This window comes from Brachypodium distachyon, chromosome 1 (genome assembly GCF_000005505.3).
Source record: "Brachypodium distachyon strain Bd21 chromosome 1, Brachypodium_distachyon_v3.0, whole genome shotgun sequence".
Taxonomy (NCBI): Eukaryota; Viridiplantae; Streptophyta; class Magnoliopsida; order Poales; family Poaceae; genus Brachypodium; species Brachypodium distachyon.
The window spans coordinates 54709373-54727798 of record NC_016131.3 but is presented as its reverse complement, the minus strand read 5'-3'; the positions used below and the strand labels follow the sequence as shown (position 1 = coordinate 54727798).

Below are 18426 nucleotides of genomic sequence, written 5' to 3'. Positions count from 1 at the left end.
AATAGTGTGCGCACAGTAGTGACCACAGTAGACGGATCCTTCAAGCTATTGCTCGCAGGGGAAGTTGAAATTGTGCCTGAGGGGAGCGTCACGATTGCGGCTGAAGCTAGGCATCACGTACCATTTCACCGCGTCGCGATAGGCTGAGTCGATGACATATTTGATGGGCCCAAAGTCGCGTTGTGGTTCATTCCCCTTGCGTCTTAGTGGATCAAAATATGTGACCCCTCCCATATCGAGGCAGATGGCGATTGTCACCCAATGGCCGCTGTTTCACAAAAAGAGCACATTGTATTAGCCAAATACTATAACAAGCAAGTCTCCCGACGGAAAAAGATGTATGTATTCACGCGAACTGAAAACAACTTACTGTAGATGGTACAATATCAATACAAAACGGCGGTCTTGGTGCTTCAACATGAATTGAGTGAGGTATTCAATCTCCAACCTTCTACTTTCGGCCAACAATGGGTCTGGACCAAGCAACGTGGCGTTGAAGAGAAGGGGGTCGGCGATGGCCATCCCATATTGCTTCACCCTATAGGCCTCCCTCGTGTGGTGTACACACCACAGTCTTACTATGGCGTTGTCGAGGCACTTGCGGTTGAAGAGGTGAAACAAGTCAAGGAAGTCAATGCCGAAGGTAACGTCGTTTTCTCTCTGGAGTAAAAAAGCCATAATGCTTTGGCACTCGAACCCTACTTTCCAGATTTGTTAGGTCTACGCCTGATGATGCCACATTCATGTATTTTTCATGGAGCTCTTGCATCTCCCATGGCAGGCGATACAAGTCATCCGGGGACACCCTCGGTTGTCCGGGGTGGAACAACAAAAATTGGGAAAATCGCCTATCCACGAAATAAGATCCATCAGGCAATCTATCTCCAACACGAGGGTGGGTGGGCATCTTCAGAATGTCTGGTCGCTCTTCCCATCTTTGATAGATTCGAGCGCGTACCCATACGATGGCGTTGCATGTGTAGGAGGAGCTGCTCCTCGGCTCCTTCTTCGCCATGCTCAAAGCCATCGCTCATGGCGATTTCCGAGCCCGAGGAAGATGCCCCCGCTTCTTCTTCGACTTCTCCCTCCACAATCGGTGGCTGCTCAGGCACCTCTTCAACGCGAGCCTGAGGTTCCTATCCAACACTTGTAAAAGTAATTTTTTTTAAAAGGGAAAAATTCAGCATGACCTATGCTGTAGAACAAGAAAATTTTGACATGACCATTGCTATAAAACCACAAATGAGTCTACCCGAATTTTATACCTGCATAAAAAAAACTCCCACCCACATATACCCCCTCGGCACGATGGCCGGGCCCACATTCCTCATATCAACCGACACGATGGTCCGGATCACATTCAATCATATTTCATCAAACAAATCCATAACTAGCAGCAAATTAATCAAATTAAACCATAATTTGACACTAAGCAGCAGCAATTTGATCAAATTGAACCAATTTAGCATCAAATTAATCAAATTGAACCATATTTTACTACTAAACATCAGCAAATTGATCTAATTGAACCAATTTAACACCCAATTCTTCAAATTGAACAATAATTTGACACTAAACAACAGCAAATTCATGAAATTGAACCCATTTAACAGAAAATTGAACCTTAACCCTAACCCTTACCTGGGCAGGGGCGGTGACGGCGGCGGGGATGGTCGCGGTGGTGGTGTCGGCGGCGGGGACGTCCGCCGTGGGGGCGGCGTTGGCGGTGGAGGCAGTCGCGGGGGCCGTGGGGGCGGTGTCTGCGGGCGCGGTGGGGGTGGGGTCGGCGGAGGCAGGCGCGGGGGGAGGGGGGGCAGGGGAGCGGCGTTGGCGGGGGACGCTGGGTCGGCGGCCGCGGGGTCGGCGGCCCCGTCCGTCGTGCTAGGCAGCGGAGTTGCCGCCGAGCTGGTCAGACCGTGCCCCCGGCGATGGGGGCCGCTCGGCGGCAAGGCAGCGCCGCCGGATCGCGTCCAGCGCCTTCCCGCTCCGCGTCAAGCGTCCGGTGCCACCGGCGAAGCTACTCATGGCGGCTAGTGTTTGGGAGAAGGGCGGCAGCGACGGCTAGGGTTTGGGAGAAGGGAGGCGGCGGCGCGCGAAGGGCGGCGACGGCGGTGAGAAGGGCGGCAAGAGGGGAAGGATGGCGGTCGGCGGCTCGAGCAGGGCTTCGCCTGCGTTGGGAGAGATGGTCGCCGCTGCTGGTCGGTTAGGACGCACGGGACTGGAAATGCAAAATTTCGCTAAGTCCCGCACGTCAAATATATACCCCGGGGGTCACCAGTGGCGCATATACCCGCCACTGGTGACCCCTCCTAGGGTTTCTGGTACACGAGACCACCGGTGGTGGGGATTTCCGGATACCCGCCATTGGTGACCCAACAGTGGCGGGTATATGAAAACCCCGCCACTGATAATTGGAATAGGAGTGAGGGTTCACCACATTCCTATTCCACGCACCAGTGGCGGTGATATTGTATATACCCGCCACTGGTTAATATTTTGGCTCTACTATTATATTCTTATTATATTCTGTCTCTTTGAAAATTATAGCACCTGTACTTTCAAGTGTATAATAATTATTTTTTGTGTCACTAATGATTTCAATGCTAAATACATTGCTGAAAATGAAATATTTATGCTTTTGTAGTGTTTACTGTGGTTAAAAATTCTTATAAATTATAAAATTGCTCAGAATGGTCTGATATTTGGCATGAAGGCTTCTCACACAACAATATGCATGTATATGAAGTTCGGTGTCAAAATTCCAAATGAAGCCCATAAGAATACCATATTAGGATCATCTAGGTAGATATCTCTGATACCTTTCAAGTCAACATCCGAATTGTAAGTTTATAACAACTTTGGGCTTGATTTTTTCCATGTGGCTTCATTAGACTGAGAGGTGTTCCCATCCCAAGTTTCAGCTCATTTTGATGAAAATTGAATTTTATGGAATAAAATTAGCACCAAAACCACACATAATCACATAAATTTGTATGAAATACTATGAACTAATGTCTAAAACTTGTATTGGGAACAAACAATATTATGATACACCCAAAAGTACAACTGCTATATTTTTTGGGAACGCAGAGAATATAATAGGATTATGATAGTGCATTCTGAAATCAGTACCAGTGGCGGGTTTCATACAACTCACCGCCACCGGTGAGTTGGACAAGATTTGGGAAATCCCTAAGTCCTGTAGCATTCACCAGTGGCGGGTTTCAGGAAAATCACCGTCGCTGGTGCCAACTTCCGATGGAGGGTTTCCCTGTAATCACCGCCACTGGTGGCCTTCTACGGGCTGCCGCGCGAGGCAAGGTGGGAGTTTAGTCCCACCTCGCTACTTTACAAGCGTTTTGATCATCATAAATAGCTTCCTCCCCCTCCCATTGCAGATTCCGAATAAAATCAAATGCCGTTCTCTCGTCCACCCCCGTTCGCCTGTCCTGTGGGTATGTCACGACGTTGCGGTCGGGAAGCCGTGACAACTTCTGGACAATCTTCTCATCTTCATTCGCCGCAGCCCTCGGATACCAAAGATCCTTGAGCCACATGGCGAATGTAGAATTGTGTTTTCGCTGGATCCAATCATCATTCCTGTTAGGGAGGTTGCATATGAACAGGATCACCAGCCATGTGCTCTGTTTGCTGCTCAAGTTTCCGAACGGATTGATCCCATCTTTACTCATCCCGAACTTGATGTTCTCGGGCTCTGCGCCGAACTCGGGGAATTCGTCGTCCAGAGTCCTCCATTGAGCCGCATCTGTGGGGTGTCTGGGGACTCCATCATCGTTGCGGTACACGCCCTCTGGATCGATATCCGCCTGAGTCGTGTCATGGTAGTTGAACTACCTGGCTTCCTTCTCGTTCTGGAACCAACGCTCCATCCTGGTGCCACACGGGAGATATCAGACCGTCTTTGCCGCCGCACCATGCTTCAATTCTTCCTCCCTGCTGCCGTCAGGATTGGGGTCTTTCTTCCTGTATCGGGATATTTTGCATACTGGACAGCTGTGCATGTCTTTGGAGTCGCCCTTATATATGATGCAGTCTAGCGGACAAGCATGGTATCTGATGACCTCTAACCCGAGGGGGCATGTAACTTTCTTCATCTCGTATGTGCTCTTAGGAAACTTGTTGCCCGGAGGAAGTACCGTACGTAGGTAACTCAGAATCTCCGTGAATCCCGAGTCCACGATGTTGTATTTTGCCTTTATACCCAAAAGCTCGAGTGTTACTTCTAGCACACTCTTATCCACGCCGGCATTTCCATATAACGGTGTCTCGGCATCCTCCCTCAGCTTCTCGAACTTACGGGACACCCTCTCATCCTCAGGGTCATCCAACTGATTCTGTAGATGCTGATCGTCCGGCATTTCAACCATCCTCCCGGTTGGAACGTCCTGTACTGGATCGTCGCCACGGTATGCTTCTTCACCAAGTTGGTCGTCAGACTCCATGTTTTCCATCTCAATGCCGTCATCGACTTCAATGCCATCCTCCCCGTGAGAAGTCCACCTTGAATAACCAGACACAAATCATCGCATGAGCAAGTGCATCTCGACATCCTCTCGCTCGTACAGCTTGCTGTTCCGACATCTCACACAGGGACAACACATCTTATCACCCCCATTCCTATGCATATCTTCCACGCCGGCATCGACAAAAGTCTTCAGCCGCTCTATCCACTCAACACGTAACCTGTCCTCGTACATCCAAGCACGGCCCATCGAGCTACAACACAATTTTTTAAGGAAATAAAAAAATCAGCTTGATCGACAAAAATGGAAAATTTCGGCATGACCTTTGCTAAAAAAAATAGCATTTTTCACTACGAAATTCGATGCCTGCATCAAAAACAAACTACCCCCACCCACATCGGCACGATGGCCGGTATCACATCACAGAAGAAATACATGGCACGAAGTCCGGTATCAACACACATTTAATATGCTTAACATGCACGTACACCGGTCCCGAGGTTAAGCTTAACCCTAGGGCTAACCCCAGGGGCTAAGCTCCCCCATCAGCAACTAGAGAGAGAGCTGCAGAGAGAAAGCTAGAGAGAGAGAGCTAGAGAGGGAGAGCTGCAGAGAGAGAGAGAGAGAAAGAGCTAGAGAGAGAGGGAGCTCATCGGAGCAAAATTAAAGCGAGAGAGAGAGGGATCCAGGAGGGAGGGCCCTCACTAGGGTGAGGGGGAGCTCGAGAGACAGCGGGGGCAGCCCGGGAGAGCCGCCGGAGAGAGATCGGGGCCGGATTTGCCACCACCGGCCACCGCGCCATTAATGGCTTTTTGGCCAAATTGAAGAAGAAGAAGCGGAGGAAGAAGGGAGAGAAAGAAGAAGGAGATGGGGGGGGAGAGCTACCTTCGAGCCGCCGCCATCAATTTTGGCAGGGCTTCGCGGCCGGTGAGGAGCAGAGCTGCAGCTGGTCCAAGACAGACGCGCGAGCTCGAACAGCTTCGGGCTCACACAGTACTTATATATAGGAAGGTCACCAGTGGCGGGTGCACGGATAAACCGCCCCTGGTGACCTCCAGCGGCGGGCGGAAAAATAAACCGCCACTGGAGGGTCCAGCAGTGGCGGGTAACCTGAGGCCCGCCACTGGTGCTCTCCCACCAGTTTCCCCTCTTTAGTCCCACCTCGCTAGTTTACATGAGTTTCGACCAGCATAAAAGGGATTCCGCCGCCCCACTTATCGGTGGTTACTGCTCAGTGCGCAGTGCGTTCCCCGTTCCAGTTGAGTACTAAACGAATGATCGGGCGGTGTTTAAGGGGTTCAGGGAAGGTCACCGAGACTGAGTAGGACCATCATGTATCGGGTGGCCTACTAGTGGCGAGTCTTTTTTACGGCCGCCACTGGTGGTTGTTAGGGTTTCCATGGCCATTTCCAGTGGCGGTGACAAACACCACCACTGGTGACAAACACCGCCACCGGTGGTTGTTAGGGTTTCCATGACCATTTCCAGTGGCGCTCGTGGATGCCTCGAGAGGCCTCCAGTGGCAGTGTGTTTTTTGGTCCGTTTTAACCGCCACTGGAGGGGGATCACGGATGGAGTTTTCTGTAGTAGTGAAACCTGAGACATTCTGGAGCAACAACAACATCAAGTGGAAGGACAAACTAGCTCCAGGTGTTTGATCAAAGGGCCGCGACCAACTAAGGTAGATGGGTCTGATAATTGTGTCCCTCCTTTCAGTGATAATGGTGGGTGTGATCAGCTAGGGTATCTTTTTTTTTATCATGAACACTATTAAGTTAAACACCAGCAGTAACTCAGGGGCATGCCAGAACCTCCCAGGTCACCATGCCCATGACTTGTACTAAAACTTTAGAGGATATGAGGTTAACAAATAGGTTGTTCAAGTAATTTTTCCAATGCAACTCTTTTCTCGGGCAAAAGGAGCTAAGAGTAAAATAGAGGATAGCACACCTATTGTAATGGTGCTTATAAGTTACCCAGGATATTCTCGAAAGAGCTCACCAGCTCAGATGCATGCTCATAGGCAGCAAATATGAATGGCAAAATTTTCATATGCATATTGAACTACATGAAATGTGTAGTTCATTAGTTGTATACATCTACTATGGTAAAACAAAGATTCTAGTTCAACAAGCGAGTAATGATATAAAATCTGACCAAGAAGACCATATAATATATGAATTTGGCAACTACACACTAGTATTAGGTTAAGTCGTAACTTTACAGAAAAGATGACTTGCATAAACTATTATAATCCAGTTAGTTCTAGTGCTCTACTATCAGATACTCATCAAGATGTTATTAAGTAACTGCACAGAAGACTTTTTTCTACGCATCCACAGAACGTCATAGCTCATATAATATCTCTGGACAATAATCACAAAAGGGCCAGAGCTCTTCTGAGGTCTGAGTATCATGGTTTCAGTTATATCAGGAAAATTAAGAATTAGTATGACAAAGTTGCATAGCTAATTGCAATAGCCCCCCAATCCCAAAAGATGATTCCTTCACGTAAAACAACATTTGATCTACACATCCATCTCTGATTATGATTCCTATAATAACCATCAAGTGTGATACCAAAGTAGGTTTGTTACACAGAATGCCCTTGCTACGATGTAAAGATTCTAGATCATCGTATCAGTGAAACAATAGAAGATCGCTGAAAATAGAAAATTTTGACATATCAAATTATATCCTCGGCAGGTCGGTAGATCACCATAAACTTATCAAACGCCAAAATAATAATGTAAGAAAACTGTGGCCATGTAATCGATCAACCGAAGATAAGGTGTTGAAGCATTCATAACTAGTACACATTGTCCCCAGAATGTCATAGCTCATATCATATGTCTGGACAATGTTCACCAAAGGGCCAGAGATCTTCTGAGTTCTTAGTAACATGGGTTCAGTTATATCAGGAAAACTAAAAATTAGTGCGACAAAGTGGCATAGCTAATTACAATAGGTCCCCAATCCCAAAAGATGATTTCCTTCACGTAAAACAACATACCCCCTCCGTCCAACAAAAGATGTTTCAACTTTGATCAACTTTGATCAAATTTGAATGCATCTATGTACTAAGTCATGTCTAGATACATCCAAATTTTGACAAACTTGAGACATGTTTTGTTGGACGGAGGAAGTATGACCTTAGAGACTTTAAGCAACTCAAGATGTTATATAGAAATTGTAATCATCAGGGAGAATATTAACTCAAGCATGACGGTAGTTGTTTGCTCACACAAATCCTGGAGAGATTACAGGTAAACAATAAGTTTGATTACATCAAAGGTAACCGAGGAAATGACAGAAAAGTTAACAAAGATGCGTCATTGCATCTCACACAACTCTTCCAGTCGGCTTGTTCAGTTCAATAGCCTCACATCCTTGGAAGATATTCTGCAATGACCTCCCTCATAACTTTACCAATAGGGTTTCTCTTGCTGCCAGTTCACTTCATTATAACCGGTATCATGATGATCACGAAGTTCAAGAGATTGAAGCAGTTGGTCTTGGCGATCTATCATTATATTGTGAAGGAGACAGCAGACAAGAATAATACTCGGTAACTTATGCTTATCAGGCCTCCACATGACTTTGTTCAAGATCCTCCACGAGCCTTTCAGCCGTGCCAACGCTCTTGTTCCAAGCATTCTTGCGGCTTTTTGCCGGGCATTAAAATCGACCATTGGGTCAGCCAGACTTCTTTCTCCTTCATACGGAGTCATAAGCCACGAGAGTAGAGGATAACACATGTCACCAACGATGTACTCTCTTATTTGTGCACCCTCCCTTGAAACTTGGGCAGGACCATCTAAGCATTCCCCAGCCTCACACAACTCGTAAAATCTAGAGAATTCCAACAATTGGGAAACTGTCATGCCGCCAGGCCAACCGGTGCAGATATCAATAAATCGCATCTCATGGTCAAAAATCCCTTGCAGGATCATACTGTAGTTCCATGCATGGTCGCGCCAGTTTCTTGATGACTCAACAGCAGGAAGCGTTATAACTATGTGCTGTTAGGAGAAATCTTGAGTTTGAGTCTAGGTAGGAGTACCATGTGTTAGTTCACGTGGTGGTGTCCGAATAGTACTAGGTTTGAAGTTCCTACGTGTTGCTTGTGTTCTTCTGAGTTTAGGATTTGTGTCCGTGTGCAAGTAGTACTAGTAGCTTGGCATTGGTCTTATATATCACTACTACAGAAAACCCCATCCGTGATCCCCCTCCAGTGGCGGTTGAAACGGACCAAAAAACACACCTCCACTGGAGGCCTCTCGAGGCATCCATGAGTGCCACCAGTGGCGGTGATTATCACCGCCACTGGTGCCTCACCACCAGTGGCGGTGAATAGTGTCCCGAAAAAAGTCACCGCCACTGATGGTCCATCATCAGTGGCGGTGATAACCACCGCCACCGGCGCTGCCCATGGAAACCCTAAAAGCTACCAATGGCGGGCATCCAAAAGAACCGCCACAGATAGTGATCACCTATGGTGATCACAATACCCAGTCGTCAGTATATTCCGTCAATGGAACGGGAAGACACTGACGACTGGGTATCAATGATCGATAAGAGGTGCAGCTGAAGCCTTTTTATGCTGGGAAGGCCGTACGTAAAGAACCGAGGTGGGACTAAACCTCAAAATTGCATACAGCAAGAGCACCAGTGGCGGTGATAATCACCGCCACTGGAGGTACACCATCAGTAGCGGTGATTTTGTTCGCCGAAACAAATCACCGCCACTGACGCTGGCGCTGCTTGCGGATGCCCCATTTGTTAGCAAGGGCGGGCACCTGAAAAAACCGCCATTGGTGAGTCCGCACATAATGGGCTAGCTTCTCAGCCAACCGTGACCTTTCCTTGACCGCTGCAGCACCAAACTGATCGCGTTTCGTACTCCAGTGGCCTAGGAAATCACTGTTGACTGGTTAGCCACCGATAAGATGGGCGGCCGAATCCCTTTTATGTTGGTCAGATCGTTTGTAAACAAGAGAGGGGGGACTAAAGTTCTCAACAGTGGAGGTTATTCTATTTGCCCGCCACTGGAGACCAGTGGCGGCCGTAAAAAAGACCCGCCACTGGTAGACCACCCGATACATGATGGTGCTTCTCAGTATCAGTGTTGTTCCCTGAACCCCTTAAGCACCGTCCGATCACTCGTTTAGAACTCAACCAGAACGGGGAACGCATTGAGCACTGGGTAGCAACCACCGGTAGGTGGTGCGGCGGAACCCTTTTTATTCTGGTCGGAACTCCTGTAAACTAGCGAGGTGGGACTAAAGTTGGGGAACTACTGGTGGGAGATCACCAGTGGCGGGTATAATCTTACCCGCCACTGGAGACCTCCCTATATATAACCCCTGTACGAGCGTGAAGCTGTTCGAGCTCGCGCGTCTGTCTTGGACCAGCTGCGGCTCTGCTTCTCACCGGCCGCGAAGCCCTGCCAAAATTTGATGGCGGCGGCCAGAAGGTAGCTCTCCCCCCTTCTCCTCCCTCTTCCTGTCCCTTCTTCGTCCTCCTATTTTTCTCCAATTTTGCAAAATGGCCATTAATGGTGCCTTGGCCGCCGGCGGGAAAATCGGCCCCGATCTATCTCCGACGCCTCTCCCGGGCTGCCCCTGTTGTCTCTGGAGCTCCCCCTCAACCTAGTGATGATCCTCTCTCTCTCTCTTGCTTTAATTTTTCTCGGATGAGCTCCCTCTCTCTCCCTAGATCTCTCTCTCTAGCTCTCTCTCTCTGCAGCTCTCTCTCTAGCTCTCTCTCTCTCTAGCTGTCTCTCTATATAGCTGGTATGGGGGAGCTTAGCCCCTGGGGTTAGCCCTAGGGTTAAGCTTAACCTCGGGACCGGTGTACGTGCATGTTGAAACATATTAAATGTGTGTTGACACCGGCCTTCGTGCCATGTATTTCTTATGTGATGTGATACCGGCCGTCGTGCCGATGTGGGTGGGGGTAATTTGTTTTTGATGCAGGCATCGAATTTCGTAGTGCAAAATGCTATTTTTTTTAGCAAAGGTCATGCCGAAATTTTCCATTTTTGTCGAGCAAGCTGATTTGTTTATTTTTTTAAAAAATTGTGTTGTAGCTCGATGAGCCGTGCTTGGATGTACGAGGACAGGTTACGTGTTGAGTGGATAGAGCGGCTGAAGACTTTTGTCGATGCCAGCGTGGAAGATATGCATAGGAAAGGGGTGATAAGATGTGTTGTCCCTGTGTGAGATGTCAGAACAGCAAGCTGTACGAGGCAGAGGATGTGGAGATGCACTTGCTCATGCGGGGATTTGTGTCAGGTTATTCAAGGTGGACTTCTCACAGGGAGGATGGCATTGAAGCTGATGGCGGCATTGAGATGGAAAACATGGAGTCTGACGACCAGCCTGGTGAAGAAACATACCGTGCCTGGATCCAGTACAAGACGTTCCAACCGGCAGGATGGTTGAAATGCTGGATGATCAGCATCTGCAGAATCAGTTGGATGACCCCGAGGATTTGAGGGTGTCCCGTAAGTTTGAGAAGCTGAGGGAGGATGCCGAGACACCGTTATATGAAAATGCCGGCGTGGATAAGAGTGTGCTAGAAGTAACACTCGAGCTTTTGGGTATAAAGGCAAAATACAACATCGAGCAGTTCTCCTGACATGTGTGCATGACTACCCGGCGAACGGGAACTCATCGTGCCAGTCAACACATGGGTACAAAGCGTGCACAAAGTGCGGGGACGAGACAGACGGGTTGTTCCTGCCAGAATCAAAAAAGATTGTGTACATGGGACACCGTAAGTGGTTGGAGATGAAGGACCCGTGGAGGGATGATAAGAAAAACTTCAACGGGAGGGCAGAGAGGCGGCACAAACCGAGGGAACTGACTGGACACGAAGTATACGAAATTGTCAGGGACCTCGAAGTCATGGCGGGGAAAGCACAGCCGGCTGCAGGTCCAGATGGTGGCGGCCTTACGTACAAGAGGAGGTCCGTGTTCTGGGACCTGCCTTACTGGAGGTTCTTATAGAGCCGTCACACCATAGACGTCATGCATGTCGAGAAGAACGTGTGCGACAGCCTGTTGGGCTTGATGATGCACCACGCGGACAAGTCAAAAGATGGACCAAAGGCACGGAAGGACCTGTAGTGGATGGGGATAAGGGAGAAGCTGTGGCTGATAGACAAAGAGGCGTCGCAGGAAAACAAGGATGGTGAATGCACGATATATACGCGATGCAAACCTGCGTGTTACAGTCTGAGCAGGAAAACAAGGATGGTGAAGCCCAGGGTGCGACGTCTCAGGCTACGGAGGCGACTACTCGGTCGAAGTCCAAGCGGGCGGCGAACAAGGTGCCGACGGAGTCGTGGGTCGTCACCAAGCTGAGCAAAGAAAACTAACCCGGAGGAACCGGTGGAGGCCACACATAGATTCTCCAACACATGCAACGCCATCGTATGGGTACGTGCTCGGATCTATCAAAGATGGAGCGATGTCCCGGAAGCTGTGAAGCAGGACTGTTATGTGGCGGCATGGAAGCGGTTCGTGCCTGCCAATGATGAGATCAGGAGACGGTTGGAGTGGCGGATGCACCAAGTCATGAGGAAGGGCCAGAGCACGTGGCAATATAACTGCCGGAAGCACATCAGCAAAGACTGGAAGACAGAGGTGAACAAGCACTAGAAGGGGATCTCGGAGGAGTACTGGGAGAGGGTCAAGGAGTGGGTTGGCTCAGATGAATTCAAGGCCAGCCAAAAATGGTACAAGGAGCTTCGTGAGAAAAGGCCCTTCGACCACCGCCTCGACAGTCGTGGACGCCCCGGAAAGGAGAAGGTGTGGGCGAAGGAGGACGCCGCATTGGACCAAGCCGGTATACAGCCGAGGGTCCCAACTTTGCTTCGCGGTGAGCGCTCTAGCAAATGGATGTGATCGTGCATGACCGCAAATCAGTGGGTGGGCCTGGAGCCTATGTCAGAGAAGCAAGAGGCTGCACTCGTAAGGCCTCGTCCTGACATCTTCTTTTATCGGTTCGGCTTCTTATACTCACATATAACATTAACACCGAGCATGTTGTTTTTTGTATATAGGGTGCAATGGCAGAGTGGGAGTCGGATGGCTCCCACTCGTCTATCAACCAATAGTGGGATGATGCCATCAGTTACGCTCTGCAATGAAATGAGCACGGGGGCCATATGCGAGGTGTCGGTTCCGGGCCCTTTCGCAGGCAGATGGCAAAAGAGCAAGGTTTCCGCAAACGCAGAAGGGCGTCCAGCAAAGAACAGAGCTCAGCGGACCTAGATGACAAGATCCGGGTGTTGGCGAGGGAGGAGCTCAGGAAACTGATGCGGCTTGCAAGGGACCAGCATGACGTCGACAACTTCATCGATCATGGTGTTTTCCCGAAGGCGTCCATCCAACCAACCCCACCCGCATCGGATCCGTCCCCGCAAGGGAATAAGAGCACCTCATGCTCCGGCACCGAGTGCCAGCTTGACCCGCTTGGGCCACCGGACGAGAACCTCACGGTAAGCGTCTTCGCCCGCTACGAAAAATTGAGAAATACCACTATCATGCTCCAATCCATTAATGATGTTGCCATGTTTGTCATGCGCAGAAGGGCGTCAAATGCCTGCTACACATGCCGACGGTGGGGAACCCTCTGGGCGTGCGCGGGTTGCTGATGCCGCGTACGGCCGTGGTGCACCACGTGACCCTGCGAGACGACATGGTCAGGGTGCAGGTGGACTCCGTGCTCAGGGGCTTCGAGGACGAACCGGTCCCTTATCCTCCACACGAAGAGGCGATGAACCTAAGGGATTGTGTCAACTCCTACCTCATCTGGCCTAGGAGGTTGGTGGTCCTCGCTACGGAGCCGTCTCCATCTCCGTCCCCCCGCCTCGGTCCGTCTCCACCCGCCCGGCGCGTGACGTCTCTGTCGTCGCTTGGCGCCTCACCCGGTCCTTTCGACTACGAGCCAGCAGAACGGGACTTCTCACCTGTGGCGGAGTGCAGCAACGACAATGCAGGCGAAAATCCTCCGTCGCCGCCCAAACCCGAAGCCCCGAAGCCATCCGCACCAAGACCCGTCCCTCGGAGTGCCACAGCACAATCGGCCCCGTTGGAGAGCCGTCCAAGTGCCCCTGCTGGGATGCAGGTCCCCCAGAAACCGGACAGTTCCGATTTCCTGAGACGCAGGAAAAACAAAAGGGGGACTGGCAGCAAGGCAAGCAAGGGCTCCTCCATGGAGGCGAAAGAGTCGTCTTCTACGGGAAGACAACCAAAGACTGCGCCGCAGATAGAAGGGATTTGGGAAGAGCGGCCAGACATTCTGAAGATGCCCACCCACCCCCGTGTTGGAGATAGATTGCCTGATGGGTCTTATTTCGTGGACAGGCGATTCTCCCAATTTTTGTTGCTCCACCCCGGACAACCGATGGTGACCCAGGATGACCTGTATCGCCTGCCACGGGAGATGCAAGAGCTCCATGATAAATACATGAATGTGGCATCATCAGGCGCAGACCTCCAGAATCTGGAAATCAGGGTTCGAGTGCCAAAGCATTATGGCTTTTTCGACTCCAATACGGGGGAAATTCAGAAGGAAAACGACGTTACCTTCGGCATTGACTTCCTCGACTTTTTTCACCTTTTCAACTGCAAGTGCTTCGACAACGCCATATTAAGACTGTAGTGTGTACACTACACGAGGGAGGCCTATAGGGTGAAGCAATATGGGATGGCCGTCGTCGACCCCCTACTCTTCAATGCCACTTTGCTTGGTCCAGACCCATTGTTGGCCGAAAGTAGAAGGTTGGCGATTGAATACCTCACTCAATTCATCTTGAAGCATAGAGCCCGCCATTTTGTATTGATATTGTACCATCTACAGTAAGTTGTTTTCAATTCGCCTGAATACATAAATCTTTTTCCGTCAGAAGACTTGCTTGTTATATTATTTGGCTAATACAATGTGCGCCTTTTTGTGAAACAGCGGCCATTGGGTGACAATCGCCGTCTGCCTCGATATGGGAGGGGTCACATATTTTGATCCACTAAGACGCAAGGAGAATGAACCACAATACGACTTTGGGCCCATCAAATATTTCATCGACTCAGCCTATCGCGATGCGGTGAAATGGTACGGGATGACTGGCTTCAGCCGCAATCCTGACGCTCCCCTCAGGCACTATTTCAACTTCCCCTGCGAGCAACAGCCTCAAGGATCCATCTACTGTGGTTACTACTGCGCGCACACTATTCAGTAGTTCATCAACGACTTACAGTCGAAGGGGAAGAAGACCTTCAAAGAAGTGAGGAATTGGTTTCTGGCCAACGCCGAGTTAGGGCACAACTCTGAAATTCTCGTGTATGAGATCCAGAAGGACATCGGCGAAATCCTCAACAAGGAGGTCCTCAAATCGAGCGGGGATTACTACGGCGGCGGGATTGTCGCTAAAAGTGGCTAAATTGTGTGGAATACTTTTATTTGTGGCTCAGTCTTTCAAACACTTTGTATACACATGCATGCGACTTGAATGTTTAACTCGTGTGGAACTTTGTAATATATTTGCTGCTATTTCTGTTTCTTTGGTGTTGTATATTGTGCTGCTGTATTCCTGGTATTATCTGTGCTGTGATATATTCCTGCTATTTCTGTGCTACAGGAATATTCAATTTTATAAATAATTCATTTATTTTTTTTCGGAAAAAAATAGTACCAGTGGCGGTTAAAAGCCACGGCCACCGAACACATAGCAGTGGCGGTCAGACACCACCGCCACTGGAAAAGGTTCGAGTGGCGGTGGCCATAGACCGCCACTGGAAAATGTGCAGTGGCGGGTTTCTCGCCCGCCACTGACGTACTCCACGCACGTTTCGGTTGGTGCCGGAGGGATTTACAGTGGCGGTTTGTGAGTCTTCGGTGGCAGGTATTTTACCAGCCATTGGTGATCTCGGAGCAGCAGTGGCGGGTATTTCACCCGCCACCGGTGCCAAAATCTCCAGTGACGCAGAGTTGGTGGCGGGCGTGATCACCGCCACCAACCCAATTATTTGACCGCCACTGGAGGGGTTTTCAGGAGTAGTGTATGTACATGCATACTGTGGCTTGTAATAAGGTCGTGGGATTTGAGAAAGAAATAAAGAGAAAATAGAGGGCAATACGCGCCCTTGGCCAAATAATTGTGTGATCGTTTCTGCATGTGCGTCTTCATGTCTTGATCTTTGGGCAAACCCAACATTTGGTATCAGAGCGAGGTTCAAGATTTGAAGACGTGCTTGCCCCAGGGAGGCGATGTGCTAGCACCTCGGGGCGGGCAATGGCAGCGGAGCGGCGTCCGTGGATCAGGATGGCGATCTGCGGTTGTGCAACGGAGTAGCGTGGATTGGATTGGATCGAGTTGTCATCGACGTGGGCCGATCTTCCAGTAATGGGAGATCATAATACGGATTGCCGGAAAGTACTCGGCATCAGGGCAAACTGTCGTCGGCAAGCTCGTTGAAGAGTTACGTGTGTCCAGATCAATGTCTGTGAGTCGTGGTTGTGTCCATGTGCTCGTCGGTGTGAGGCTCTGTTGCAGTGGAAGCATGCCACGGTCGAAGGCTGTCCTGTATGGTGTGTCATCGGAGCAAGAGGTCGACGTGCGTGCAGACAAGGTGGCATGTGGTCATCTGCGTGTCTCGGCGAGAAGATCAAGCTTGGCGTGTAGTGGGACCATGACCAGTTTAGTTGAGTTCCTGCGTGAGATTAATGGTGTGTCCAATCTGCACGTAGCACGCGAGATGTGTCCGCGTGGGCTGGTAGTTCGGATCATGCGTTGAGGTGAGCCGACGAGTCAGGAAGCTGAAGGGAGCAAGGATCAGGGGAAGCGCTGAGGACGGCAACTTCAAGATTAAGGGGAGATTGTTAAGAGTAATCTTTAGTTTGAGTCTAGGTAGGAGTACCATGTGTAAGTTCACGTGGTGGTGTCCGAATAGTACTAGGTTTGAAGTTCCTACGTGTTGGTTGTGTTCTTCTGAGTTTACGATTTGTGTCTGTGTGCAAGTAGGACTAGTAGCTTGGCATCGGTTCTATATATGTACATGCATGCCCTGGCTTGTAATAAGGTCGTGGGATTTGAGAAAGAAATAATGAGAAAATAGAGGGCAATATGCGCCCTTGGCCAAATAATTGTGTGATCGTTTCTGCGTGTGCGTCTTAATGTCTTGATCTTTGAGCAAACCCAACATGTGTGTGGCATCAATGGCGCCACAACAATTCGGAAGACCGGACACCACCTCAAAGTTAGCTTTTATATCGTCCATCCTCTCCTGGTCCGGCCACGCCAGATGATGCCGAGCCCTCTCTTCCATCGACTCGATAAGCCTCCATGTCACTTGGGAAACAGTAGGCTGTCCCACGCCAAAAGCAGCTCCCACTGACACCCGGGAATCACCTGATGCCAGCCTCCTCATGGCAATTGCTACTTGCTTCTCCATACTAAGTAGCCTCCCCTCAATGCGGATCAGCCCAGAAGGCGGCCTCGAGGTCAAATCATCCCTTACGATTGAGCAGATGTAGTGAAAGGTACTCCTGGACGTCCTGAAAAAGTACCTGAATGCTTCCTCCTCGTCTGATGGCACTGGCGCAGTAACACCTGTCCATCAGATTAAATCAAACTCAAAAATTTGTCTCCAAGATTTCCCTCAACAGCATCTCATTGCGATACCACAATTCCGCATATATAAGATAAATCTACAAGATCCGCGTCCTTCCGGGCCTCCGGGAGGAACAAGGTTAATTTTCCACCCCCCGAATCTTGATTTGAGCGAATTTAGGGGAAGCAATATGCATCATGAACGGTTAGGGCTTGGGGAGAGGATAGCGCGAGGGTTTACTGGGTTTGGGAGGAGGTTCATATATACCTGAATCGGCCTGGCGTTCCGCGTGCTTGCTGAGGAAGGCGTACCACCACTCCATGTCAGGACCGCGGAGGTCCGGCTTGGCTCTCTTGACCTTGCCCTTGCCCTTCTTGATCTTCCCCTTGCCCTTCTTGATCTTCCCGATGGCTCCTCCCTTTCTTCTTGCTCGATCTCCTCCGGGGGCTTTCTCGTTCGTCGCTAAACCGTGTCCTCCTACAAGATAACCGGGTCTCTCAGAAACACAAACGCCAACAGCTGCCGCCTCTGGCCGTTTTATTGCGTGTGTGGTCCACACGGTGAGTGAATAGGCAAGACAGATTTAGATATAACTTAAGGATTTCCCAATACACTAGTACTAGCTAGAGTATACGTTTGGATGTAGTAAAATGGAGTAGCAAAAATACGGAGTACAAATGTACATCTGAGTACTGGTGTGTGGGGGTGTCTCTCGGAGGAAAAGAAACACCAACAGCTGTGGTCTTTTATTGCGTGCGTATCTATGTGTCCACATGTTCTCGGTGAGTAGACCACTAGAGTATAGTGTTGAAGTAAAGTAGCGGAAATAGTACAAACGACCTTGTCATGGGCTTATCTGGTATATGTTATGTTTCTTCTTTAATTTGAAAAAAAAATCATATGCTGCACAAAAAATTTCAGGGTTTGAAGACAACGACAACATCTGTTCTACTAATGTATGGTATGTTTGGCATGCCTTCGTTTTGTGTTCTCGTTTAGAGCAGCCAAAGGAGTGCCACGATCCATGTTACAAAAGAGAAAAGAATCAAGAAACATACAAACCTCCTGGCGGGGCGGCATCACGGAGGTGCATTGATCTGCGTTGTCCTCCTTGCGGCGAGCGAGGACCGGTGCGGACCAGCCGCAACGGCAGCACGTGGGGAAGAGCCGGGGCGGCACATATCTGAGCCATACGGAGGCGCGACACAGCGGATCCAGGCCATTGGGAGGCACAATGACCTCCTTCGTCGGGGATCAGGGCGGTGTGTATGAAGAGGGGGCACGGCAGCACGAGGAGATATGAGTCGGCAGCATGAGGAGAT

The 18426-nt window shown here is 49.7% G+C and overlaps 1 protein-coding gene across 1 annotated transcript; it reads right to left on the bottom strand.

The window, feature by feature from the left end:
* Positions 1-7909: 7909 nt before the first annotated feature.
* LOC100842817 (protein ANTAGONIST OF LIKE HETEROCHROMATIN PROTEIN 1) lies at positions 7910-17426 on the bottom strand. Its single transcript, XM_014896630.1, has 3 exons — positions 17372-17426; positions 16697-17088; positions 7910-8503 (listed from the first exon to the last, which is right to left on the bottom strand). The coding sequence occupies exons 1-3, from the start codon at positions 17424-17426 to the stop codon at positions 7910-7912; spliced, it is 1041 nt and encodes a 346-aa protein (XP_014752116.1).
* Positions 17427-18426: the final 1000 nt, after the last annotated feature.

Excerpts from the sequence above, each read along its gene's own strand:
- LOC100842817 (XM_014896630.1), bottom strand. The coding sequence starts at position 17,426 with ATGGAGTGGTGGTACGCCTTCCTCAGCAAGCACGCGGAACGCCAGGCC. Across the intron at positions 17,089-17,371 it reads GGAACGCCAGGCCGATTCAG|TGCCATCAGACGAGGAGGAA; the intron begins GTATATATGAAC and ends TTACTGCGCCAG. Across the intron at positions 8,504-16,696 it reads GCGCCATTGATGCCACACAC|ATAGTTATAACGCTTCCTGC; the intron begins ATGTTGGGTTTG and ends TCCTAACAGCAC.